At 37.2% G+C, this 25,876-nt stretch overlaps 3 protein-coding genes across 5 annotated transcripts; all 3 read left to right on the top strand.

Annotated features, from left to right (window-relative positions):
- Nucleotides 1-3: 3 nt before the first annotated feature.
- Nucleotides 4-17,152, top strand: LOC100636903 (myoferlin-like). Of its 2 annotated transcripts, none has more exons than XM_020008803.1 (47): nucleotides 4-179; nucleotides 228-283; nucleotides 367-455; nucleotides 1,268-1,367; nucleotides 3,910-4,096; nucleotides 4,145-4,226; nucleotides 4,288-4,351; nucleotides 4,408-4,539; nucleotides 4,607-4,751; nucleotides 4,848-5,007; nucleotides 5,054-5,309; nucleotides 5,619-5,662; nucleotides 5,978-6,054; nucleotides 6,132-6,232; nucleotides 6,532-6,645; nucleotides 6,697-6,796; nucleotides 7,760-7,962; nucleotides 9,258-9,367; nucleotides 9,475-9,553; nucleotides 9,666-9,797; nucleotides 9,921-10,073; nucleotides 10,212-10,373; nucleotides 10,440-10,712; nucleotides 11,012-11,144; nucleotides 11,316-11,449; nucleotides 11,575-11,766; nucleotides 11,823-11,898; nucleotides 11,992-12,069; nucleotides 12,126-12,307; nucleotides 12,474-12,620; nucleotides 12,681-12,785; nucleotides 12,847-13,008; nucleotides 13,150-13,324; nucleotides 13,774-13,847; nucleotides 14,025-14,144; nucleotides 14,209-14,454; nucleotides 14,507-14,542; nucleotides 14,627-14,889; nucleotides 15,045-15,190; nucleotides 15,286-15,425; nucleotides 15,477-15,661; nucleotides 15,715-15,853; nucleotides 15,914-16,013; nucleotides 16,117-16,295; nucleotides 16,408-16,517; nucleotides 16,648-16,795; nucleotides 16,945-17,152. In XM_020008803.1, the coding sequence occupies exons 1-47, from the start codon at nucleotides 86-88 to the stop codon at nucleotides 16,987-16,989; spliced, it is 6,228 nt and encodes a 2,075-aa protein (XP_019864362.1). In that variant the 5' UTR covers nucleotides 4-85; the 3' UTR covers nucleotides 16,990-17,152. The 2 variants fall into 2 exon arrangements, with proteins under 2 accessions (XP_019864362.1, XP_019864361.1); XM_020008802.1 differs by having other exon boundaries at nucleotides 13,150-13,330.
- Nucleotides 17,153-17,202: 50 nt separating this feature from the next.
- On the top strand, nucleotides 17,203-22,307 carry LOC100636777 (NHL repeat-containing protein 2-like). Its single transcript, XM_003383877.2, has 10 exons — nucleotides 17,203-18,152; nucleotides 19,392-19,518; nucleotides 19,568-19,649; nucleotides 19,699-19,820; nucleotides 19,879-19,988; nucleotides 20,039-20,161; nucleotides 20,219-20,425; nucleotides 21,008-21,221; nucleotides 21,284-21,417; nucleotides 21,858-22,307. The coding sequence occupies exons 1-10, from the start codon at nucleotides 17,235-17,237 to the stop codon at nucleotides 22,011-22,013; spliced, it is 2,193 nt and encodes a 730-aa protein (XP_003383925.1). The 5' UTR covers nucleotides 17,203-17,234; the 3' UTR covers nucleotides 22,014-22,307.
- A 793-nt stretch (nucleotides 22,308-23,100) lies between these two features.
- LOC109593755 (uncharacterized) lies at nucleotides 23,101-25,678 on the top strand. 2 transcript variants are annotated; one of them, XM_020008801.1, is made up of 4 exons: nucleotides 23,101-23,450; nucleotides 23,919-24,305; nucleotides 24,404-25,190; nucleotides 25,242-25,678. In XM_020008801.1, the coding sequence occupies exons 2-4, from the start codon at nucleotides 23,949-23,951 to the stop codon at nucleotides 25,493-25,495; spliced, it is 1,398 nt and encodes a 465-aa protein (XP_019864360.1). In that variant the 5' UTR covers nucleotides 23,101-23,450; nucleotides 23,919-23,948; the 3' UTR covers nucleotides 25,496-25,678. The 2 variants fall into 2 exon arrangements, with proteins under 2 accessions (XP_019864360.1, XP_019864359.1); XM_020008800.1 differs by having other exon boundaries at nucleotides 23,102-23,450; nucleotides 24,404-25,678.
- The last annotated feature ends 198 nt before the right edge of the window (nucleotides 25,679-25,876 follow it).

Genomic DNA, 25,876 nt, shown 5'->3' with positions numbered 1-25,876 from the left:
AGTCACGTGAATACCTGCCCTGAGCTGAGCTCGAGATTGGACTGGAGGTGTTTTGGGGTGGTAGAGAAGAACGACACAATACAACATGTCTCTTACTGTGGTAGTGAAGTCTGCTTCTTCTCTTCCAAACTTGGAGAGATTCAGCAAGAGTGATCCAATGGCTGTCCTCATTTTCCAAGGTACTAGAAATCCAGCCATTTTTATGTCACTTAAAAAATCATTTGCAGGAGTCAAGCAAAAGACAAAGTCCATCGATAACAACTTAGACCCTGTTTGGGATGAGGTGCGACCTTGCACGAATCAATTAGTTTTATTTAACATTTTGCCCCACCTCTCCCTTTCTCCTCCCTCTCTCTCTCTCTCCAGACTTTAGAATGGCCGTTATCGGTTGCTCCATCACCTTCGGAAGTGATCCAAATTGACATTTATGATTACGAAAAGCTTGGAAAGAACAAGTAATATATACTTGGCAGGTGGAAATAATGCAATTGGAAATTCATGTGGATAATAATGAATGCATGGACATTTAATATGGTTTTAATTTCATGCACAAAATTGATTCCAGCAATACAATACATGTACATGTACAGCACCTAAAACTAACTTATACACTACATGGCCTCTTTCTCTTTCTCTTTGGTACACGCATGTACACTTTACAAATTGACAGTCAAAATTATTGTAAATTATTATGCTTACTGTTGTTACTGGTATTGCATTGATATTACACGTAGTTGGCTAGCTGTCATTGTTTGGAATGAGTGTTATTTTCAATATGATTGGATTTTTATTGTTGTTTATTGCATGGATGAGTACATTACCACGTACGTATAGTACATTTCTTGGCTGTTGCAAATGTTCGTGTATTGTGGATCATAGTAGACAAAGCATGCATATACATGTACAAAGTTACTCCAAAGCCATCTATTGTATTTTAAAGCTTGTCAGCTCATGAAACATGCTCTTTAGCTCGCTTAGCATGCTTTCTTGGAAACCCTGGTTATGATGATCATTATTTGTTTTTCATTTGCTAGTAATTTGTACTTTCACTTTTAGATATGAATAGAATACTTTTGTTAACTTACATACATGTACATGTACATTTGCTACCTTGCTCACCTCCTCTCTCTCTCTCTCTCTCCCTCCCCTCTCTCCTCTCTCTCCCCCTTTCTCTCCCTCCCTCTTTCTTCCTCTCCCCCCTCTCTCCTTCCCTCTCTCTCTCCCTCCCTCTCTCCCTCTCTCTCTCTCTCTCTCTCTCTCACTACAGGCTAATGGCTAGAACTGAGTTCAGTATGCGTGAAGTTATCAGTAAAGGATCAGCTAGTCCAACCTTGACATTAAAGGGAAAGAAAGGAGATGTCCTCAAGGTATGTTATACTGTATAGCAATTATAAATAATAAGTATTTTTGCATTTAAACTGTATGTACATGTACATGTATACATATGACGTGTAGTTTCAGGGGTATGTTTTGTACATTTTTTAATTATAAAGAATGTACATACATGTACATGTACATGTACATTATATCCGTGAAATGGAACTATTGTAATTAAGTGAGAGGATTCTGTGGTAGTATTTGGTATGGTTACATGCCCACGGTATAATGACATGTATTTCATGCTTGGTGCTTCACTTATTGTAATTGCTTTATTACGAGAAATATTTTAACTTAATCATCCAAACAACGTTATGTGATGTATAGTATATCTCTGTGGGTACATAATTGACAATGTACATGTAGATACATGTACATGTACGTGTACATGTACATGTGCTTTGTATGTTAGCATCAGTGTCATGTATCATAGAAAAGTTAGCCAATTTTTCATCAAAATTGGCTCACAATTTTTATTGCATTTATATGTTTCATACGCCGTATGCAGCCAAGCTGTCTACAACAAAAAAGTTAATTATTATTATTAATTATTATTATTAATGATTAACATTGCTATTATCTAATGTATATTGTCTGGACTTTAAATTAAAATTGCAAAGTTTAAGCGCACACATTTAAATTTACCCTGCGTAAATCCTTTTTGATATTATTTTGACTAAATATGACCATGTTTAAACTTTAACCTTTGTCTAGCGACAGTCTCGGTTCATCACTACAATTGTGTGTGTGTGTGTGTGTACATACAAATATTTAGCGTTACCTAATGTCAATGTTTATTATTTTGTATTTTCATTAATTATTTCATTATCTGTGTCTAGACCATATGGACAAAACTGCCTCTTATATTTGATTATTTTAGTTGTTGTGACATGATCTTATTTGTCTGTCAGTTCAAACTTGTGTTTATTGGATCCCTAAATATTGATACTTCATTGATTGACTGCTATTTTGCAAACATGTGCTCATAGCTATGCAGTCCAGATGACTGTTTACATTAAATAAGACGCTTGCTAACATGTACACTACTTTGTGTCATTCAAAGTGACTACATACTATGTACAATTGTTGCTATAGAGCCTTTTCCCTTTGTTTGTGTGTTTTGTTGTGTATAGTTTCTATGACCATATGTCCTGTTTTGACTCTATGCGTGTAACAGGTACATGTAAACCTTATTAATGATATTCTTTTATTTTGTGTTGTTGAGAGAGGGGGAGAGAGAGAGAGAGAGAGAGAGAGCCAGAGAGAGAGAGAGAGAGAGAGAGAGAGAGAGAGAGAGAGAGAGAGAGTGGGTGTATGAGAGAAGTCCAAGCGGTCAATATGAGAGGGAGCTGGAGAGGAAAAGATAATTTACCAGCAGGTGTACATAAACGTGTTAATGTCTTTTGAATTATCCCTCCTCCTCCTCTCTCTCTCTTTGAATTTTATAATCATTAAATGATGAAAGGTACAAATTAGCACAACCCACTCTTGTACACGTATGCTGTCAGCTCCCAGTTCGTGATACATCCTTTTTTATTATTTTAATGCCGACTCTCTCATGTGGTATTTCTCCGCTATTATTACACGACCCATTACAGTATTATCTAATTGAGTTACGCTCCAATATATAATAATGGTATTAGTTTTAGCACACATGAGAGAGATCGAGGAAAACTTTTAGGATTTCCGGCACCATAATGGCACCATATAATGCATATGGTGTCACATATTCTCCACCTGTTCTTTCTCTTCATTGTGGTCCGTCACGTTTATGATGTGCCTGTAACAATATTAAGGACTTGATTAATTTATTTAGGTGTGTCAATCTTACGAGGCTTCTTTTAATTTCTAAAAGGTCTTTGGTCTGGTAACCAAATAGCACCAGCATGCACAGTGCTGTATGATGTGTATATGTATCGTACATGTACATGTACATGTAGAGAAGTTTGGAGTTTAGGTTTATGGTGCTAAGGTTGAAGGTATACATGCATGTACATGTACATGTATGTGTAAAGGTGCTGTTGTCAAGGCCATAATGTCTTGTGAATGATATGTATGTGTACATGTATGTGTTTTCAAGTGAGACACGTACACATGTACATGTACATGTATTTGTTTATACATGTACATGTACGGTTTGCTGTGATGTTTGTTAGTGGTTTGTTCCAGGGTCTTTGAAATTGTATTGTATGCCTTGAAGGTCCTCAACCTCAGACACAAGGTCCCATCTTGTGGCTCTTTTGTCAGTTGTTTGTTATTAGTATTTGTCGCCCTGTGGTGGTTTTGTTATGTATTATTATGACTTTAAAAGTCAGACTTCATGCGTAGCAAATACATGTACGTGTACCTGCAGGCTATTTCATAATCACTAATGTTAGATCAAGGAGTTTCTGAGACTTTTGGTATTCCATATTTGGTCTGTAATCTCCCATTTTTAGCTTTTGCTCTCTCATATTTAGCCTATTGTACACATGTAGCTAGATTAGCTTTCCAAAATCTATTTACCGCTTAACCTTGTTCATTTCTTTATAGTCAACGATTAGTTTGACGATATCATATACTGCCCCAGACACAGGAGGAGGGGGTGGGGGAGGAGGAGGAGGAGGAGGAGCAACTGCTGGAGGAGGAGGAGGAGGAGGTGATGGAGAAGATGAAGACGAAGATTTTGATGCTGGTGGTGGTGGCGATGGCGACGGTGGAGATATTGGTGGAGAAGGAGGTAAGTGGGATGTACATGTACATGTATAAAAACATGTACATGTTGTAGGGGAAGGAGAGGAAGCAGGAGGGGGTGAGCCTGGTGTGACCGCCATTGATCCTGATTCTGTTGGAGCTGGAACTGTGGAAGCGTAAGCTGGCCTGACTCCTACTAATTAATGATATTCTGTGGGTGTGGCTCTTTTTTTTTAGGAGGAAGAAAGCAAAGAGGAGAGCTGCTCGAGCAAAACTGTCAAATAAGCCAATGGACTTTCAGGTATACTGAAGTACACTGGAATATACTGGAGTATACTGAAATATACTGTATTTTAGGTTCGTGTGCATGTAATTGAGGCTCGAAAGCTACAAGGTGGAGGGTTGAACCCTGTAGTTAAGGTAGCTTGTGGACAACAGATTAAGGGAACCAGCTCAAGAAAAGGAACTAATAATCCTTTCTTTGATGAAGTAATTATAACCTTTTAAAGGACTGGAGCAATCTCTCTCTCTCTCTCTCTCTCTCTCTCTCTCGTAGATGCTTTATTTTAATTTTAACGAGAGGCCAGCTGAACTGTTTGACAAGATATGTGAGATAAAGGTCCTCAATGCTAAAGTGTTGCTCCTGGAGTCTTTAATTGGATCGTTCAAATTTGACATTGGAATGGTTTACGATGAACCAGGTGAGTTTTTAAAAAAGGAATTAAATACTTGTACATGTTGTTAACCGACATGTATATGCATGTACATGTATGATGTATAGTCTCTCCTTACCCCAGAGCACTGTTTTATTCACAAGTGGCTCTTACTAACTGATCCTGATGACCCTTCCGCTGGCCCTAAAGGCTACCTAAAGTTCTCTATCAATATCATTGGCCCTGGTGACGACCCCAAGCCCTCTCCCTCCACCATCAGCCAGGACTCCGTCGATATCGAGGCGTAAGATTGCACTTCTAATTAATGCCCATGTCATTTGTTACCATAGTAACTTGCTCCGCCCATCCGGCGTGAGGCTCCAATCCGGTGTCCTGTATTGTCGCATCTATCGAGCGGAGGACATGCCTCAGATGGATCCTGGGTATTTCGAGGGTGTCAAAAAGTTCCTCAAGGTTGGTACCGTTCAAAAGGAGCTCGTTGATCCGTATTGCACTGTCAACTTTGCTGGTCACAAAGGAAGGACTAAGGCTATCATGAATGAGCAGGATCCTGAATGGAACACACAAGTTAATCTCGCCATTAGGGTAAGGATTGAGTAATAGGTACACTGTACATGTACTGTAGCTGCGATCTATTTATGAGGATCTATTTATTGGTCATTGTGCATATGGAGATTAAGGAGAACTTAATTTATTTTTGTAATTTGAAATTTAAATTTGAAAATTCATGCATGATTCCTTTGCAATGACTATTGAAACTGTAATAAAAATCAATCCCACTAAAAAGAGTTGGTTTTTAAATTTGAAAAGCTATTCTCCCTTTTTGTGATATATATTTCATGTACATGTACAATTGTACATGTACATGTATTTTTTTAATTTGTGTTTTTCTAGTTTCCGTCAATGTGCGAGAGAATCAAATTTCAATTGAAGGACTAGTGAGTTATATGATACACTAAAATTGATTTGTTGCAATATCTTATTATATCTCATAATTATTATTTTATCATCGCTGTGATAGTAATGTTATTAATAATTTTTTTGAAGTTCTATTTGTTTATTATTACGTGGTGCCCCTCCTGGCCCGTACTTTAAAGACTGTTTTGATTAGTGGCCTATAATCCGTGAAAATATTTTAAATTCTTTTATTGGATTTACAATTTACATACCATAATTTCACCACCCACTCTACCTAACTCTCTCTCTCTCTCTCTCTCTCTCTCTCTCTCTCTCTCTCTCTCTCTCTCTTTTAGTGACAAGTTGAATAAAGATGATTTCATTGGCACGTGCTTTCTTAACCTCACAGAAATATCAGCTCCTGGTGACAATGGTAGGCAACAGGCCGCATGTAACACACATTATAATTGTAATCCTCTCTTTTTCTCATCCTAATTTCTTCTTTTTAAGGTTTTCTTCCTACATTTGGTCCGTGTTTTCTTAACGTTTATGGGTCTCCAAGAGAATTCACTGACTTGCCGGACAAGTTTGACTACCTCAACAAGGGAAAGGTTAGTAAGTGCAGTATAGCTGGAAACTTTCTCTGATCTGCTCAAAATCATAAATTTAATTTTCACAAATCAAAGTTTTCTGCTATCTTTTGCCATTATATTGTGTGGAGTCAATCAAACTGGCTCTGAGTATAAAAGATTAAAAACTTTCATTGTAACTAATTTCTGATGCATGTACATGTACATGTAGATTATTGAATCACGTATGCATGCTTTATGTAACTGATTTCCAACTACAAATTATTTATGAACATTAAAAAGTTGCACTATCTTCATGTACCTCATTAATTATTCATTAGATTGATGGCGTGGCTTACAGAGGCCGTGTCATGGTTGAACTCAACATGGAGATCGGCAAGCAGCCAGCTCAGCGCTACGAAGACATCAAAATTGTCGACATCAACAAATTGACGGTAAATCCTTTAATGGGGGGTGCTTTTAGTCACGGATTTAATTTATTTTAGCCGTTTTTGAGAAGAAGAAAGTACAAACTATTTGCAGCATTTTTCTCAGCCACAATGATAAAACCAGCAGATTCACCTGTTGAATTTGAAGTGTCTATAGGTAATGGAAAAAGAGAGAGATACATGTAGCATGTACATGTACATGTACACATGTATATCTATATGCATGTATAATTTTAAAGTACATGTACAGATAAATTGAATCACAAACAACTGAATGTATTTTTACAAGTACACAGCTATAGTGTCCATCTTTTTTAGCTATTCTGTCTGTTTGTGATAGTGATAGATTAGCATGTGATTATTGTGTCTTGTAAGTGTTTCCTCTTCTACCATTCTCTTTAATGTATAACCATGCAATCATGTGATGACATTAGGTTCATGTAGGTACAGGGCCTTGAGGTTAATTAAGTACATGTACATGTAAATCGCTTGTTACCGTACAAGTGTTGCTACACAGCTGCTACTTGCTGTTTATTATTGTGGTAGAAATTCGTCTCGGTATCTACATGTGCATGTATCACACCTTAGGTGTAAACAGCTTGAAGTGTGATACAGTACAGCCTATGTTGAATGACACTCTCTATAGCGTACACCTCCATTTAACGGACAGCACCTAGTGTACCAATTATATTCCTTACTGTATAAAATAACCTCCTTATAAAGGACACCTCTGTATAACAGACATTTTTGTCCACAAGTCTTTCTTATATTCAAGGCCTTTCTACACTAGCACTTCTAATGCGCATTGAACTGATTTGGAACCGGTTCCAGTCATTCCACACCTGATGCGCATTGACTTCAATGCGCATTAAGCCAAACCACCTCCATATGTGGTTTGAATGCTCATTCAATAGATAACCAATGGCAGCTGGACGGAAATGCTATCAAAATATACATGATCCTGATGATAGTGTGGAATCACTTGATGCGCATTCAAAGTGCATTGATGAGCCGACTTCTGGAACTGGTTCAAGTGTAGAAAGGCCTTAAGGCTACACTGTACATGTACATGTACATCTAGGCAGATTATGTGTACTTAATCCTTTCTCTCTAATCGTAGGTAATTATGGTAACAAGCTGGACGAGAATGTCCCCGCTCAAGCCTCAACGACTCCTCCCTCTAATCCTGTTTATGACGGGAATGCGTATTATTATTTGCCATGGACCCAGCAGAAGCCCTGTGTGGTCATTGACAGCCAGTGGGAGGACGTTTCGTTCAGGATTGCAACACAAAATATTTTGTTACATATTGCCGATAAACTGGTGTGTGTGTGTGTGGGAGAGAGAGAAGGAGAGAGAAGGCATTTTTGTTGTATAATTAATGCACTTAATGATACAGTATCCAAAGTTACTCAAAAATTGGGTCAAAGTCCCTGTACTATAGTGCAGGGTCGTTGGCCAAATTTTGCCAAAAATGACTAGGAAAAAAATTTTCAATTTTTATTACATTTTCTGATGCATATACATGTTCTTATGATGTATAGCAAGTTTGAGCTGATTTCGATTAAAATTAGATTTTTTACGAATTTTTTAGCTTACTCAAAAATTGGGTCAAAGTCCCTGTACTATAGTACAGGGTCGTTGGCCAAATTTTGCCAAAAATGACTAGGAGAGAATTCTCAATTTTTATTAAATTTTCTGATGCATATACATGTTCTTATGATGTGTAGCAAGTTTGAGCTGATTCCGATTAAATTTGGATTTTTTACGAATTTTTAAAGTTACTCAAAAATTGGGCCAAAGTCCCTGTACTATAGTACAGGGTCGTTGGCCAAATTTTGCCAAAAGTGACTAGGAGAGAATTCTCAATTTTTATTACATTTTCTGATGCATATACATGTACTTATGATGTGTAGCAAGTGTGAGCTGATTCCGATTAAAATTAGATTTTTTACGAATTTTTTTAAGCTACTCAAAAATTAGGCCAAAGTCCCTGTACTATAATAGTACAGGGTCGTTGGCCAAATTTCACCAAAAATGACTAGGAGAGAATTCTCAATTTTTATTGCATTTTTTAATGCATATACACGTACATGTTCTTATGTTGTGTAGAAAGTTTAAGCTGATTCTGATTAAAACTAGATTTTTAATGAATTTTTAAAGTTGCTCAAAAATTGGGTCAAAGTCCCTGTACTATAGTACAGGGTCATTGGCCAAATTTCACCAAAAATGACTAGGAGAGAATTCTCAATTTTTATTACATTTTCTGATGCATATACATCTTCTTATGTTGTGTAGCAAGTTTGAGCTGATTCTGATTAAAATTAGATTTTTTACGAATTTTTAAAGTTACTCAAAAATTGGACCAAAGTCCCTTGTACTATAGTACAGGGTCGTTGGCCAAATTTCACTTGTCACTGATGAATGTATGAAGACAATTGTACATGCATTCTGATACATAATTTTACCTTATTATTATTGTATTATTTATTAATATATATTTTTTTAAATTTATTATTATTATTATTATATCACTATTATTATTATTTATTATTATTATTATTATTATTATTATATTACTATTATTATTATTTATTATTATTATCATTATTATTTAGAATAATGGCTTGCAACAAGTCCAGATTAAGATGACACATGAGAAGTACGACCACAATGAGTGTAGGGACATCTTACTGACTGCACTACAAGATGCACTGGAAGACATCGAGTGAGTTATACTGAGATACAATGTACACGTGTAACTAATAACACTGATATTTAATGATACTAATTCATGGTGATAATTGTGATAATTTTGTTTTTTTTTTTTCAAAGGCACGGAATTCCTGATCTTCCTCCTACTGGTTTTACACAGCTTGACAAATACAGGCACAAGTCACGTTTAGAAGAGCTTGTAAGTTGTCCACCATCTCTTCTACATACATGTAAATGTATAATATATAATTCTTTGATATCTTTCATATAATTTCATTCTATATGATTCCGCCATCTCTTTTGTCTCTCAGGGTTTAATGCTAGGAGAAGCTAAGCAGTTGTTGACAACCCCCGAGGGGACTCCGGTCGAAAACCTCACGCTACAACCTGTCATGGACTTGGTGGAAGAGTTTCATTCAAGACTCAAGAACATTGCTGTAGAGGTGAGAGAGAGAGAGAGAGAGAGAAAGAAAGGGAGAGAGAGAGAGGGAGGGAGGGAGGGAGAGAGCTAGAGAGAGAGAAATTTACTTTATTTTTTATTAAATGCGTTGTACATGTATACGTAGCCTCAAAACTGTATTCCTGATGTTATTGTTTGGATGCTCTCTGGGAACAAGAGGGTCGCCTTTGCAAGGATACCGTCCAGTCAACTCATGTATTTAGAAAAAGCTAAAGAAAGAGGAATCAAGTGTGGAAAGATCATCAACCTCAGGCTCAAGGTAACAATATACCGATCACTGATTCATTGATTCTGATCAGTGATTTCTTGATATAATTATTGATTCATTGATTAACAATTTATTGATTCTGATCTCTGATTCATTGATTCCTGATATTGTTATTGTCTACCCGTATAGCCACCAGCAGTTGAGAAGGAGTCAGATTTGGAGGGAACTAATCCACCTGGGGCCCTCCTTCGTGTTCTGATTTGGTTAGGACTTGAACAGCATCAGAGTGAATGGGCCAGATCAGCTCCAGGAGGTGAAGTAGCTGTATTTGCAGAGACTTACGAGAACAACGTAATACTCATCAGCACACACACGCAGAGTACTAGTTATATTATTGTTTTCTCTCCTCCCCCATAGGCATTCTTCCTTGGTAGATGGGGCACCACAGCCCTAATGAGACCCAATTGGTCTGACGCTAAAGGAAAGATAGTCCAGCCTATGGAAGCGTTTGAGCCACCACCTGTTGGTTGGAAATGGGACGGGGAGTGGGAGGTGAAGCCGGAGTTGAGTATTGCCTATGAACCTGACGAGGGACTCAATGAATGGGCCGAAGATATTTATGAGCATCAGACTAGACGACCTTTCTCTAGTTGGCCAGCTGATATGTCACAGTCTTCATGGTTCAATGTGGTGAGTGTTTGAAGCTTATGCTGTGTATTAGTATTGACAAGAAGAATACCTAGGGGGCTGTCTATCTGTAGCATATTTGGCGAATCTTATATCAACAATTTTGACAATTTTTATACATTTTAATTAAATGTAATTGGCTGGTTTTACTTTGCTAATGTACATGTACATGCATGTATATAAATTGGTTTTTTTCCAATACTCTCAATGTCAGCATACATGTACATTTATAACATTTATTCCTTAATTATTTCATGTACAATATAAGCTACATGTACGTGTACTCTCTCTTCTCCCTGTAGCATGGTGATGAGTTTATAGAGGAGGATGGTAAGAACAAGAAGAAACTAACTCGTGATGACGTTGAGCTCCCTGAGGGCTGGTCCTGGTCCACTGAATGGCAGGTGGACACCAACAGAGCTTGCGATGAAGAGGGTTAGCTATTCTAATTAATGTCACACTATTCTAATTAACATCATACTATTCTAATCAATGTTACACTATTCTAATTAATGTCACACTATTCTAATTAATGTCACACTATTCTAATTAAAGTCATGCTATTCTAATTAATGTCACACTATTCTAATTAATGTCACACTATAGGTTGGGAGTATTGCCTGGAGCCAGAGATGGGTGCTTGGAATCCTTTCGAACGGAACCATCACCACACGAGGAGGAGGCGCTGGGTCAGGACTCGTACAAGAATACTGGACGCTTCGATTGTAGCCAAGAAAAAGGTAAAGGAAGAGAAGTAGAGAACTAAAGAAGGAAGCCAAGATCTACTGTACTTATATTTACCAACCTACATGTACATGTATTTGTGTTTGAAAAATATTTATTTATTATTGCTTTTTTTTAATAGAAAAAGAAAGAGGCCCAGATAAAGGAAGGTTATGAATACGCTCGGTTCCACAACGCTACGTACCACAGCACTGATCATAAATTGGACCTTGCCAGAAGAAGGCGTTGGCTTCGTAAAATGATAGCAACTGATCCTGGGAAACCTCCAATATTCTATTTCAAGGGAGACGAAAAGAAAAAGAAGAAGAAGAAGGTAATTGTATGGGTGGGGGGAATGGGCGTGGTTTTATTAATGGGCGTGGTTTGTAGAAGGATGATGACAGCGACGATGAAGAGGAGGACACTAGGAAACAGCAGGCACCGAGAATGTTTGTGACCTTTAAAGGTTTGTTGTTGTTGTTGTTTATCATTATTTATATGCATGTATATTTCTTTTCACATTATTATTGTTTATTATTATTATTATTATTGTTTCCAGATCCTTATAAATATCATTTGCGTGCATACATATATCAAGCAAGAGATCTTTATGCCAGCGACAAATCTGGTCTATCAGGTATTTAAGTATCAGTTTCACATCTCTTTAATTATATTTCTGTCCTTTTTCTCTAGACCCTTATTGTATCATATCGTTTGATAGATACAGTCAGACCACGAGATATGTTCCAGAGTCTTTGTGTCCAACTTGGGACGAGACTAGGATTTTTGACGGCATCAGGATGTTTGGGAGTCCAAAGGTCTTCCAAGAATGTCCGCCAAAGATAATAGTTGAATTATTTGACAAGGACACCATAGTATGTACATTGTACATAATCTCTCTCTCTCTCTCTCCCATTTTTTTATTTCTTAAACCCATAATATACATGTAGATACAATGTACATGAACATGCATTTTATGATGTCACATACATATACATGTACACATGTAGCTATAGCATATGCTTTTTTCAAACTCTATAGGGTAAAGATGAGTATCTTGGTACGGTAGAGTGTATCCCCACGGTTAAACTATCTAATGATGATGCTGGTGCCAGGCTCCAATGGTTTGAAGTCAAGAGGTACGGGCAGTATGCTGGGGACCTCCTTGCAGCCTTTGAGCTATTCTGGGTAATAATCAGCTAGTACATGTACATGCATGTTTAACTCACCTTCTCCTCTTTCTCTCAGGATAATGATCGTGTTGATTTGCCTTTTGCTCCACCAACTTCTGATGAGGGTCACTTCCTTGTACCTAGTGGTATCAGACCAACCCTACAGAAAACTAGAATTGAAGTATTCAATATATTTAATATGTATATGTACATTGTAACTGTTCTCTTTCTCCCTCCATTAGGTGTTGTGTTGGGGTGTACGAGACATGAAGAGGTTTAGATTGCTCCAGGTTACATCCCCGCTGGTTGAGTTAGAGTGTGGAGGTAATGTTGTGAAGACGACTCACATTAAAGACACTAAGAAGAATCCTAACTTCCCTGAGCCTGTCATATCCATGGATGTTGTAAGTAAAATACGTACACTAGCTTTCTTCTCTCCAAATCCTCTTATGTACATACATGTACATGTACATGTATACATGTATGTACATGTTACATGTTATTGTTAATGCTGTATTTTAATTACATGTATATGTACAATGTAGCTTTTGCCTAAAGAAGAGATGTATGCTCCTCCATTTAACATCAAAGTCTATGATAAGAGGGCATTTGGGCAGCTGCCAATGGTCGGATGTCACGTTATTAAAACTCTTGAGGACTTCCACGTTGACCCGTCCCCTGGCTCACTAGTAGCTGGTAGGGACCCCACATCTTCTGAAGGTACAGGTACGTGTATTTAATGTAAATTTACATTTAATCTTATACATGTATGTATATGTATATTGTATTTGTGACCATAATTGACAAAAGGTACCTTATGACGGATAGGAAAATTGGTCCTTATAGCCTTAAAAATCTAACTTCCTGAACTCCATTTATCATGAAATTACTCCAGAGGATGCAAAAAGTTACTATGTAGCTTTTAGGAACAATATTTGTCTAATAGAGCACCCACAAGTTGATATTTTTCATCATAATGATGAATTTTAAAATCTGCCATAAGGTACCTTTTGTCAATTATGGTCACATTTGATAACGGCACTGCAAATACTAGAAGGCTCTTAGTCTTTCCAGTAACTTATAATGTGTAGATTGTACATGTAACTAAATGTAATCATAGCACTTTCACTAAATAAACATGTAACTCTCTCTCTCCCTTTCATTTTAAGGCATGGTTGCTATGCCTGGTGAAGGAGGTGAAGATGTTGCTATAGCTCTTGAAAAGGAAGGAGATGTGCTTGATGTGAGTGAACCATAGCCTCTCTCTTTCTCCTCTTTCCCTCTCCTCTTTCTCCCTCTCCTCTTTCTCCCTCTCCTCTTTCTCCCTCTCCTCTTTCTCCCTCTCCTCTTTCTCCCTCTCTTCTTTCCCTCTCTCCTTTTCCCTCTCTCCTGGCCTTTTAACCTCTTCTCTCTCTTATAGACTGACCCTGACAACAAGAAAGACGTCAAGTTTGACTGGTGGTCGAAATATTATGCTTCAATAAAAGACGAGAAGAGAACACAGCAAGAGTACCTTGATGAAGGACACGATTTGATGAAGGTAATTAAGTAACTAATTAATTAATTGGTCACACCCACTCATTAATTTTGACCACGCCCACCAGGTAATTGAAGGAGAGCTGGAAGATGCCTATAACAATTTTAACGATCTTGCTCAAACGTTTCACCTTTATCGTGGTAAAGGTGGGCGTGACCCTGATGACCCCGAGGGTCAATGTGTCGGGAAGTTTAAAGGCTCCGTTAAAGTTTACCCACTTCCTGACGATGGATCTCCTGAACCGCCTAAAATCCTGAGTCATATCCCGGCTTCAAAACCAGTTAAAGTTATTGTTAGGGTTTACATCGTTAGGGTAAGTGGGCGGAGAAAGGGGAGGGGCTATAGATTTGTTTGTTTTTTTGTAGGGTATTGACCTTCAGCCTCAAGATCCAAATGGAAAAGTAAATAAAATAAATTTAATTAATTTATTATTATTATTATTATTATTATGTACATTAATAACTTCATATTTTTCATGTTGATAGTCTGATCCATTCATTAAACTGGCCATTGGAAAGCACAAACTCAGTGATGTTGATAATTACATTCCTAATAATCTCAATCCTTTATTTGGTCGCATGTACGAGCTACCAGCAACCCTCCCACTCGACCACACCCTTGAGATAAAGGTCATGGACTATGACAGGACCTCCGCTAATGATTTGATCGGAGAAACGACCATTGATCTTGAGAACAGGTTCTTGACCCAGCACAGAGCTATCTGCGGCCTACCAGAAACATTTTCCAAGTAAGAACAAGGACTTTTTTCCATGGATGTGAAATTTGAAAATTTCTTGATTTTTTCAGTGGTTGCATCACCATGCAGCCATTTTCCAAATATTTTGCAAAATATACATACATGTATTTATCTTGTTTCGTTTAAGCCACACCCATTTTTTGTAGGCGTGGCCCCAACCGCTGGCGTGACTATGAGCTACCAAAGGATATTCTCAGTTGGTATTGTAAGACCCAGCGATTCCCTGAGCCGGTTTGGATGGGAACAGAAGAAGTGTTGTTTAATGGAACCACATACACACTGGACCAATTTGGTAAGAGAGAGGGGGGGGAGAGAGAGAGAGAGATGTAGTACATGTACATATTGACATTTTAATCATTTTATTTTACTATTTATTTTTTAAACTAGAAAATATGAAGCCCTTGCATTCTGATGTTGGTCTTCCTGAGCAGCGACTAGCACTCCATATTTTACGCCAGCAGAACATTGTCCCTGAACACATTGAGAAAAGGACCCTCTACAATCCAATGTATCCTGGAATATCACAAGTTAGTAGCATCACATGTACATGTACATATATAGGCACTCTCCTTTCATAGGGTGCTCTACACATGTGGGTGGATATATTCCCTAAGTCCTCGTCTCCTCCTCAACCTGTTGATATTGCTCCTCGTAAACCCGAGCCTTACATCCTGAGGATTTGTGTCTATAATACGAAAGACGTCATTCTTGATGAGGTCTCGGTGGCTACTGGTGAAGCAATGTCTGATATATACATTAAAGGGTAGGGCATAGTAGTGTCACGTGATTGTCAGGTGACCTGTTGTGTATTGGTAGGTGGTTGCGTGGGGAAGACGAGACTCAGAAGACTGACGTTCATTACAGATCAATGGATGGAGAGGGAAACTTTAACTGGAGGTTTGTGTTCCCGTTTAAGTATCTAACAGCTGAGGAAACCATGGTCATACAGAAGAAGGTAAAGAAGGAAAGAGAAGGAGAAAAGAATGTTTATATTTTTTTGTTTTTTTTTTTGTAGGAACATTTTTACAGTCTTGATAAGACTGAGATGCATTTGCCACCTCGTCTGACTTTGCAAGTTTGGGATAACGACCTTTTCTCTCCTGATGATTTTATCGGTACATCTCAACTCTCCTCTAACTCTCTTTCCGTCTTTCTTTCTCGATCTATCTTTCTCACTCTTGTTTTCATGTTTTTTATTCCTTCCCCTTTCTCTCTCAGGTACTGTTGATTTCCATCTTGCTGCTCTCCCCCAAAGTGCCAAGAGTGCAGAGGAGTGTTCTCTAGAGCAGCTACCTGAGCCAGGGCGGGAAGTTAAACTTGACAATTTGTTTGAAAGGAAGAGAGTGAAGGGTTGGTGGCCAATGTACAGCGAAGAGGAAGGAGAGAGGACACTATCAGTAAGACCACTACCTCTTTTCATTACATGTACCATAATGTACTTGCTTTATTTAATTATTTTATTTTGTTTTATTTAATTGCTGGTATTCAATTTATTGACCATTCTTGCAGGGTAAAGTTGAGTTAGAGATGGAGATAGTTACGTTAGAAGAGTCACAGATCAGACCAGCTGCTAAAGCTCGTGACGAGCCCAACTTGAATCCGGTACTTTTGGAACCAAAGTGAGCCAGTAACATATTAATCATCCAATTAATAATAATAATAAATAATAATAATAATAATAATAATAATAATGTTAAAAATAAATTATTAGTAGACTAGATAGGTTATCATATCGTTTTTTTTTTTCAGACGTCCGGAAACCTCATTTTTTTGGCTCACATCTCCACTGAAGACATTTAAGCATATTGTGTGGAAGTACTACAAGTGGCACATAATATTTGGTATAATTTTGGTATTGACCATCATAATGCTGGTTATATTCATATACACAGCCCCGGTTAGTTATATAGTCTTAATAATAGTTTATTAACTATTAAAAATAATCAGTTGATTTTAATAATAGTTAATTAACTAGTAATGATATTTTAATATGTTCTTAGTTGGTCGTGAGCATAAGATATTATTTTTGTTTTTTTTTTTTTCTAGAATTTCTTGGCTCAATATCTGTTGGATCGTATCCTGCCATTCTAAATATAGAACTAAGACTTTTTGCCATCACAAATATAATTTTCCTTTTTTTTCAAACGCTTGGTTAATGACTTTTAGACTTTGTAGTTCTCCTTTTAGTTGCTATATTCCATTATTTTTAGTTGCTTCATTTTGTAGTCATTGATTATTATTATTGATTGATTAATTTTTTAATAAGGGGACACGTGCAAACACGTGAGCTGCATTATCGCAGTCACGCCTATTCTCAAAAGGCTTCGTCTCTGTAAATGGCGACTGGTTCTCTACAACTTCCTGTGGTACAGAAGACTATTGGCGGCCTCAGCTCTATCCTACGGGGAGATGGGAGCCAGTCAGTAAAGGAAGACGCTATATTGAGTCATTTAAAAGCACTGGAGACAGACAGCCGTTTCAACATTGACCCAGAATTTCCTTCTGATGGGAATTGGTTTAACACAGGTGGCAAGCCTCTCTCCTTCTCTTCTGGCCAGTTAGAAGGGAACCTGATCCTCCTTGACTTCTTCACGTACTGCTGTATCAATTGTCTCCACTTGCTGCCTGATTTAGCTAAACTTGAATCCAAATTCAGCCACAATGAAGGCCTATTGGTGGTAGGTGTGCACTCACCAAAGTTCCCCAATGAGAAGGGAGACTCCAATTTATTAAACGCCATACTTCGCTATGATATACACCATCCAGTACTCAATGATGTTAATATCATCCTTTGGGAGAAACTCGGTATCTCGTGTTGGCCCACTGTCGTTCTAATTGGGCCAGGAAACAAATTAATTTATTATATTATCGGAGAGGGGCATTATATGGAGATGGAGCTATTTGTGAGTACTGCTCTTCGTTATTATAAATCCAGTGGAGTTTTGAGGGGCGTGTCTGTGGGCGTGGCTCTGGAGAAAGACAAAGTGGAGGAGAGTATTTTGAGCTTTCCGGGAAAACTGGTTTCTTTTAAAAGAGGCGGAGTTTCGGAGCTATTGTGCATATCTGATTCGTCGAATCATCGTGTATTGGTTGTTGATGCTGTCACTGGCCTCGTCAAACAGGTTTATGGATCTGGTTCTCCTGGTTTTAAGGATGGGCGGGGCAAGGAGGCAGAGTTTAATTGTCCCCAAGGATTGGTGATATGCGAGGAGTGTGTTTATGTTGCTGATACAGAAAATCATTTAATTAGAAAGGTAATATTTAATTGATTAGCATTAAAACATTTAGCAACAAAAAACGCCTGAAATTTTTTTTAATTTTCTTATTCATATTGAACTATGTGGAAAGTTTGAGCTGATTCTGACTTCAATTTTTTAAGTTACGGCCATTTTAAGAAAACGTCAAGATTCTGAAAAATACCCAAGGCTATAGTCCATGGTTTTTTCCAAAAAATGGCTCCGAAATCACCCCAAATTTTTATTACATTTTCTGATACATATTGATGTCCTTAAGCTGTGTAGCAAGTTTGAGCTGATTTCGACTTCAGTTTTTCAAGTTACAGCCATTTTAAGAAATTGCCGAAATTCTGAAAAATACTCAAGGCTATAGTCCATGGTTTTTTCTAAAAAATGGCTCCGAAATCACCCCAAGTTTTTATTACATTTTCTGATACATATTGATGTCCTTAAGCTATGTAGCAAGTTTGAAGTGATTCCGACTTCAATTTTTCAAGTTACAGCCATTTTAAGAAAACATCAAAATTCTGAAAAATACCCAAGGCTATAGTCCATGGTTTTTTCCAAAAAATGGCTCCGAAATCACCCCAAATTTTTATTACATTTTCTGATACATATTGATGTCCTTAAGCTATGTAGCAAGTTTGAAGTGATTCCGACTTCAATTTTTCAAGTTACAGCCATTTTAAGAAAACATCAAAATTCTGAAAAATACCCAAGGCTATAGTCCATGGTTTTTTCCAAAAAATGGCTCCGAAATCACCCCAAATTTTTATTACATTTTCTGATACATATTGATGTCCTTAAGCTGTGTAGCAAGTTTGAGCTGATTTCGACTTCAGTTTTTCAAGTTACAGCCATTTTAAGAAATTGCCGAAATTCTGAAAAATACTCAAGGCTATAGTCCATGGTTTTTTCTAAAAAATGGCTCCGAAATCACCCCAAGTTTTTATTACATTTTCTGATACATATTGATGTCCTTAAGCTATGTAGCAAGTTTGAAGTGATTCCGACTTCAATTTTTCAAGTTACAGCCATTTTAAGAAAACATCAAAATTCTGAAAAATACCCAAGGCTATAGTCCATGGTTTTTTCCAAAAAATGGCTCCGAAATCACCCCAAATTTTTATTACATTTTCTAATACATATTGATGTCCTTATGCTATGTACAAATTTTGACGTGTTTTCGACAAGTAATTTTTGAGTTATTAGCAATTTAAAATGGAGAATTCTTACTATTAAAATCTCCTTTGTTAGATTTCATTGTCTGATGATTTTGTTCTCACAGTGGCTGGGACTGGCTACCAAGGAAATGACAAAGAGGGTGGGAAAGTTGGAAAGGAACAAGAAATCAGCTCACCCTGGGACCTTGCCATCAATAGCGGTACACAACACTAATAACTAGTGGGTGTGGTTTAATTATTTATTCATAGATTGCTCAATCATTTACATTGCAATGGCTGGTACTCATCAACTTTGGGCGTATTTTCTAAATAATGCTCAACTCTTCAAAAAGTAATTAAAACAATAATTATTCATTACTCATGAATAATTAATTAATTAGGGTGGAGTATGGGCGTGGCTCTGTTGTTAGGATGGTTGGATCTGGAGAAGAAGCAAATAAAAATAATTCATTTCCTTATAAGGCAGCATTGGCTCAACCCTCGGGCCTTAGTTTAACAAAAGGTCTTATATGCAGATTAATTATGATTCTATTTTTAGTATCATTTGTTACTATTTTTAGATGGTTCTATTCTTTATGTGGCCGACAGTGAGAGCAGTACAATTCGCTCTGTGTCTCTTAATGAAGGGGGCGGGGTCAAAGCTGTAGTGGGAGGAGCTTTAGACCCAATGGTGTGTAGTTATAATAACTATTATTATTATTATTGTTGTTGTTGTTTTAGGATTTGTTTGCTTATGGAGATGTTGATGGGAAAGGACGTGATGTTAAGCTCCAGCATCCAATGGGTGTGGCTTGGGATGATACCAATCAGTTGTTATACATTGCAGATTCCTTCAATCATAAAGTATGGAAAGATTCATATCATTATGAAAAATTACTTCTTTCTCTCTCTCTCTCTCAGATTAAAGTGGTCAATCCTAAGACTAAAGTATGCAGTACTTTGGCTGGTACAGGGTCTCCTGGTTTGGTCGATGGTTCTTTTGAGGTGGCCCAATTCTCAGAGCCAGCTGGACTGTGTATGAGTCAAGAGGGCGATACACTCTATGTTGCTGATACTAATAATCATGCTATAAGAATACTGGATTTAAAAGAGAAGAAAGTGTCTCAGGTAATTAATAGTATTTTGTCTATCAGAACTACATGTACTGTGCATGTGCATTCATAATTGGCATATTTTCAAGCAGCCATAACTTGTTAAACATTAGCCACACTACTGTGGTGTTTTTAGAGCCAAATAGTATGGTTTTCCTCAGAAATTTCTGAGGTTTGTAACCTAAGTTTCTGTACTAGTTTCTGAGTTGTTTATGTTGACCGTAATCACTGTGTTTATTAAATGTTTTGTATTTTATCTAATCAATCTTAATAAGCGTTTATTAGATTACCTTTCTTGTTATTATCGTTCCTGTCATCACTAATTATAAACAGGAGAGACCCCACCATAACACACGTACATGTACATGTACATACATCAAAGTTATATTGGCATACTTTAGTGGCACAGTGGCACTTAATTTTGCTATAGAAGTGCATTTGATACTTTTATGTGTCAATTTTGTTCACACGTACATGTACATGTACATTACTAATATTAGCATCCATGATTTGCAGTACTTGTATTAATATTATTACAAATAAAACTCACAAGTCAAAGTCCTATGTATTTAATAGTTATTATTATTATTATTATTAGGTTAAACTCCGCCTCTCCCAGGACAGTACCGCTAATGCTGAAGACACTGACTGCAGCTCATCTTACACGCCCATAACTAACCCTCGTTTTGTATCCATGGTAACCCTGAGTCCCCTTAGCGTCCCTCCAAAAGGTGACCTTGAGATTAGTTTGACCTTTGAGCTCCAGACAGGATATGAGCTTAACGATGGATCCATCTGGCAGTTAATACCTTGTATGTACAATAATGATAATCTGATTATATTGAATTAAGTGTGTTCCCTCCCTCTCTACTAGTGCCTACTGATTCACCTGTTGCTTTTACTAGCCCAGTTAACAAGAAGGGAACGGTCCAGTTGCTGGCCCCACTGGTGATTAAATTAAGTTTAGGCGACACACTTGATGTGTCTAATGTCAAAGTGACAATACAAGTAAGTACATGTATGGCAGCTGCTTGGGGTACATGTACATTGTATAAGGTAATGGTGAGTGTGTGTGTGGGTGGATATTGAAAGGTTCGGTACGTGTCATTAGATAGAGTGAATTTCCCTTTTTGGTTTCCTTCTTTGATTATTTTATCTCTTGTGTGTTATGATAAGAATTGGGGAAGGAGAAATGGAAGGAAGTGTAATGTGTATTAGCCAAAAGGTTGAACCCAATACTCTTCATCCTGCCTATAGGTTTTGTTAGTATATTATTAGTATACTATTAGTATATTGTTAGTATATTTCAAGGTGTGGTAAACGCCTTGTTATTGTATAGTCTTGAAATCCACCAACTCATAGCAACCCCAAATGACAAACATCTACCCACTTACTATTATTCTAATTATCTCTCTTTGTCTCTCTTTGTCTCTCTCTCTCTCTTTTAGTTGGAGTTGTTCATTATTGGTTGTTCTCTCATTGATGACGCATGCCACATGAAACAGTGTATCATAAACCAACCACTTCATTTCAGTGAACAATCATCTCCAGCTGCTCATTCAATATCACATCTAATCATCATGTCAGAAGACCAACAGGATTAGGCCTGTACATGTACATCATCCATTATGTATGTGTACATGTTTACCGTGTGTATCAATGATTGTAATTCTTGTACTTTCTCATGTTTTAATCAATTGCATTCTTGTTTTATTTCTCTCAATAACAATATTTTGTTACATTTTATTTCATTCAGCCTTGTTCTTTAATTTTTAATAGAGATAAAGAGAACTGCAATATCCTTTGTGTTTATTGTCTGCTATTAGAACTATCATTAATTTATTGTTTTTTAATATTAAGTAAATTCCAAACCTTCATTCTAAAGTCTTCTTTGAGTTAATATTGCATTTACACTAGCTCCTTACTTTGTGTCAAGTTTTGACATGTTCAGTTAACGCTGTTTATAATAATTCTTCATTCTTTCTCATCTAATCACCATCAGAACAGATGGAAGGGAGCTTGTGTACATTGTATATCAGTCTGTCACTATGCGTTCAATTGATATAAATATAATGCTGTCTGCTCTTTGTTATGCATGTTATGTACATGTAGTGCGACTGTACTCTGTGTGTGTGTGTGTGTGTGTGTGTGTGAATTCTTTCTATGAGAGTAAAGTACAGTCACTATATCAATGGGATATACATTGTAAAGTCAATGAGTATGACTAATGTCTTTAAAATTCTTAAATTGTAACTGTTTTTAAAATTATTTTTGTGACTCATTTTAGCAGTTTGTACAATAAGCTATAGATAGACAGACACCTGTATTGATAGGCCGATTAAAGGCTTGAGCCACTTGACCTATATAATCTAACTATCTGTACTCACTCACACACACACACCTCTCTCTTTGAGTTGTATTTAACCACAAGCAAACCATATGTCATCATTGTAACACTTGAAAGGAATCTGTGTCTACCTTTGAAGACAAAATGAGTAGCAGCCAATTAATAATATTATAATTGTAATATTAAGGTATATGTAACGTAGTTTATATATCAGTATAAGAAAGTACATAGTGTGCATTATACCTGTATTGCTACTGTTTTCCTGTTCTGGGTGGTATACTATTACTCTAGTATGAGGTTCCTTTATAAAGCTTTTCTTGGCTGGTAGCTTTCAGTTGTTTGGCTTTCTCTTGGCTACAGTCTTCACTAAGCTGGTGTATTAGATCACTAAGCCCTAACTTAATCCTGGGGAAAGTATTTAAGTGTTGATTAGTATTTTGAAAACAGTTCAGCTGGGATATTTGCAAATTAGTTCTGCAGGACAGGAGACTTATATATAAAGGACCTGTTTCTTTGTCATTGTCTGGTGGCCAGCTATTGGAGAGAAGTGTCAAGATCTACTCTACACTCTGTACTCTATTCTACAGATAGTCTACTACAGATATCTCAGTACAGATTGTCACTACTTACTGTTATAATTTCAGGATTGATCTCAGCTCTCCACTGACCAACTTTTTATCACCTGTCTATTTAGGTAAGTAAATCAATTGAAACTTTGTCAGTTGTAGGCAGTTTCTTTGTTGTGGCACTATGCCACTGCAACCTATCATATATAGTCAGCAGACAGTCACAGTATACTCTACTATATTTTAGCATCTGGGCTATAATTTTGACTTCTCTGATTCCACTATTAAAGTCTGAGTTCTAAATAGCTATTTTTAATACATTATTATTTTTTATTTCTTAAGTGCTTAGCTTAGCCTGCAGTCTATTAACTGTCATTATTGCCATAGATGCAGATACTGTCTATGATATTTTATTGTGCAAAGGGAATTTTTAGGACTTTCTACACGGAAATACGGAAAACTAATAATTGTATTTAATTAACTATAAACTTATTAATAACCAAAACCACACCCACATCAATGAATAATTTAATTAGATCAAACCACACCCTCTCATAAAATTTCATTTCCGGTTTCATTTCTCATTTCCGGTTTAGTTGCGTGGGTGTCTGCTAATAATAAGAATCATGCACAGAAGAACAAATTCATACAGTTACACTGTGAACAGCAACAGCGTCCCTCCACCTTTAGCTGCTCTATCAAAGAAGCTACAGCAGAACGAGGAGTTTGTAAGGAGTACGCTAGACAGAAGGAGCTACAAGTCAAGCAACAGTTCCCTCTCCGCTAATAAAGGCTACAAAAACGTCACGGTTACTCTAGCTGTGCCCGGCAAAGTGAAATACTCGGTCGAAGATATGTATCGACCCAGATCTCCAGTGAAAGTAAATCATAAAAGCGGGCCCAGAGGCTCACCAGGAGCCACTGCTGGAACAGACACTATACCAGAGCTGGACTCGTTGCTCTGTGATATAAAGGAGCAACTGGTAAGCATGCAGTGGAGCTACTAAAAGTGCATTATCATTAAAATAGCATTTTAACATCAGATTATATTTATAATCATTCTTTTCTTTCTTTCCTGTAGTCTCTAATGAAAAGAGAGAGGAATGATATAGCAGATAGACTCAGTAGCCTCTCCTGGGGGATTGATGATACTTTTGATGAACTACAAGCTAGCATTACTGCTTCTGCAGCATCTCAACAGCAACAACGTAGCAATTCAAGCTTGCGTCGTATACACAGTCTTGATTCAAGCTCATCACTTGCTTCATACAGTTTAACCCAGCTTCCTGATAATATAATGGAGACTGCCATATCAGAGGCAGATTCAGCTAGCATGTCAAGTGTGGATAACAGTCCTTTATTGATCCATAAATCTGGCACTGCTCCTGATACTGTATCCATCGATTCTCTGACCAATTCTGGTATTGCTGGTTCCCATTCTCCTAGTATAGTTAGACGTAACAGCAGTTTAACAAGGAAAGGAATGAGCAACAGGTTACCAACAATACCAGACAGAGACAGCGCAATGTCTTTCATCGAGGGAGTTGATGGAGAGATTGAGAGAGGAGGGGAGAGTTCGTCTGACGAACTTCAAGTAAGTCCTTCGTCTTTCCAGCAAGTATCTCCAGAGAACTCAAGTCCAAAGGTACTCTTTTCGCCAAAGAATTCAAAATCCCCCAAAGTTTCTTCCCCAACTGGTCTTTACTATACATTACCAAATCGTCACTCGTCTACTCCTTCTTCCCCGCACAACAGAACCCCATCAAGCAGGTTGGACGCGTCCGATACAGGTTTATTCTGTTGGGATAAAGCATCGATTAACTCAAATGACAGCTCTTCGATGATACTCCAAATTAGCTCGGCTACAGGTCAGTTGGAGAAAGTGCCAAAAACATCCAGATTATTGTTGTCTTCTAAAGTTGACAGACAAAACAAAGATCAGGAGTACTGCTCACTGCCACAATCCTACCGTCTCTCTGTCTCCTCTTATTACATTGGGCCTGGGTTTGAAGACAGTGATAGTATGATAATGAAGCTATCAGAAGAGCCTAGTGTCCCCTCAAGATCTAACAGCATAAGTAGTGTATTATCATCACACTCAGCAAGATCTCACAAACTAAGTACATCATCAAGGAACAGTGTATTGCTAAACTCTAAAGAAACATCAGTATGAATCAAACGACCTCCTCAAATCTAACTGATACATGATATACTCTCCCTCTTTCTGTATTATAAGTTATTTTATTATGAAATGTATTATTATTATAATTAGACATGTATTATTATCAATCATTAAATTCTTGTGATATTTTATAGTCTGTACACTTTAAAATACTCGGAAATTGTGCCAAACACATCCACTCCCTTTACACCCAACACTAAGCCAACCAGAACAAGAGGAAAAACATCTCTCTCTCTCTTCCACTGTATCACCATGACATCATTAGCACATACTGAGCATCTTTAGTCTGCCTTAATAAGGTATTTTGTGAGGAATACTGATACATTAAAGGTCTGAAGTGTTATTAGATTAGCTGTGGTAGCATACACAGAA

Source organism: Amphimedon queenslandica, unplaced genomic scaffold (genome assembly GCF_000090795.2).
Source record: "Amphimedon queenslandica unplaced genomic scaffold, v1.1 AMPQUscaffold_13506, whole genome shotgun sequence".
Classification (NCBI taxonomy): domain Eukaryota; kingdom Metazoa; phylum Porifera; class Demospongiae; order Haplosclerida; family Niphatidae; genus Amphimedon; species Amphimedon queenslandica.
Note: the sequence above shows the minus strand (reverse complement) of the source record. Positions and strands in the feature narration are given on the sequence as shown.

Bases quoted from the DNA above. Each gene is read 5' to 3' on its own strand.
- LOC100636903 (XM_020008802.1), top strand. From the start codon at position 86: ATGTCTCTTACTGTGGTAGTGAAGTCTGCTTCTTCTCTTCCAAACTTG. The intron at 12,308-12,473 runs GTATGTACATTG...CAAACTCTATAG, and splicing joins TATTTGACAAGGACACCATA to GGTAAAGATGAGTATCTTGG. The intron at 16,518-16,647 runs GTGAGCCAGTAA...TTTTTTTTTCAG, and splicing joins CCGGTACTTTTGGAACCAAA to ACGTCCGGAAACCTCATTTT.
- LOC100636777 (XM_003383877.2), top strand. From the start codon at position 17,235: ATGGCGACTGGTTCTCTACAACTTCCTGTGGTACAGAAGACTATTGGC. The intron at 20,426-21,007 runs GTAATTAATAGT...TATTATTATTAG, and splicing joins AAGAGAAGAAAGTGTCTCAG to GTTAAACTCCGCCTCTCCCA. The intron at 21,222-21,283 runs GTATGTACAATA...CCTCTCTACTAG, and splicing joins CATCTGGCAGTTAATACCTT to TGCCTACTGATTCACCTGTT.
- LOC109593755 (XM_020008800.1), top strand. From the start codon at position 23,949: ATGCACAGAAGAACAAATTCATACAGTTACACTGTGAACAGCAACAGC. The intron at 24,306-24,403 runs GTAAGCATGCAG...TCTTTCCTGTAG, and splicing joins GTGATATAAAGGAGCAACTG to TCTCTAATGAAAAGAGAGAG.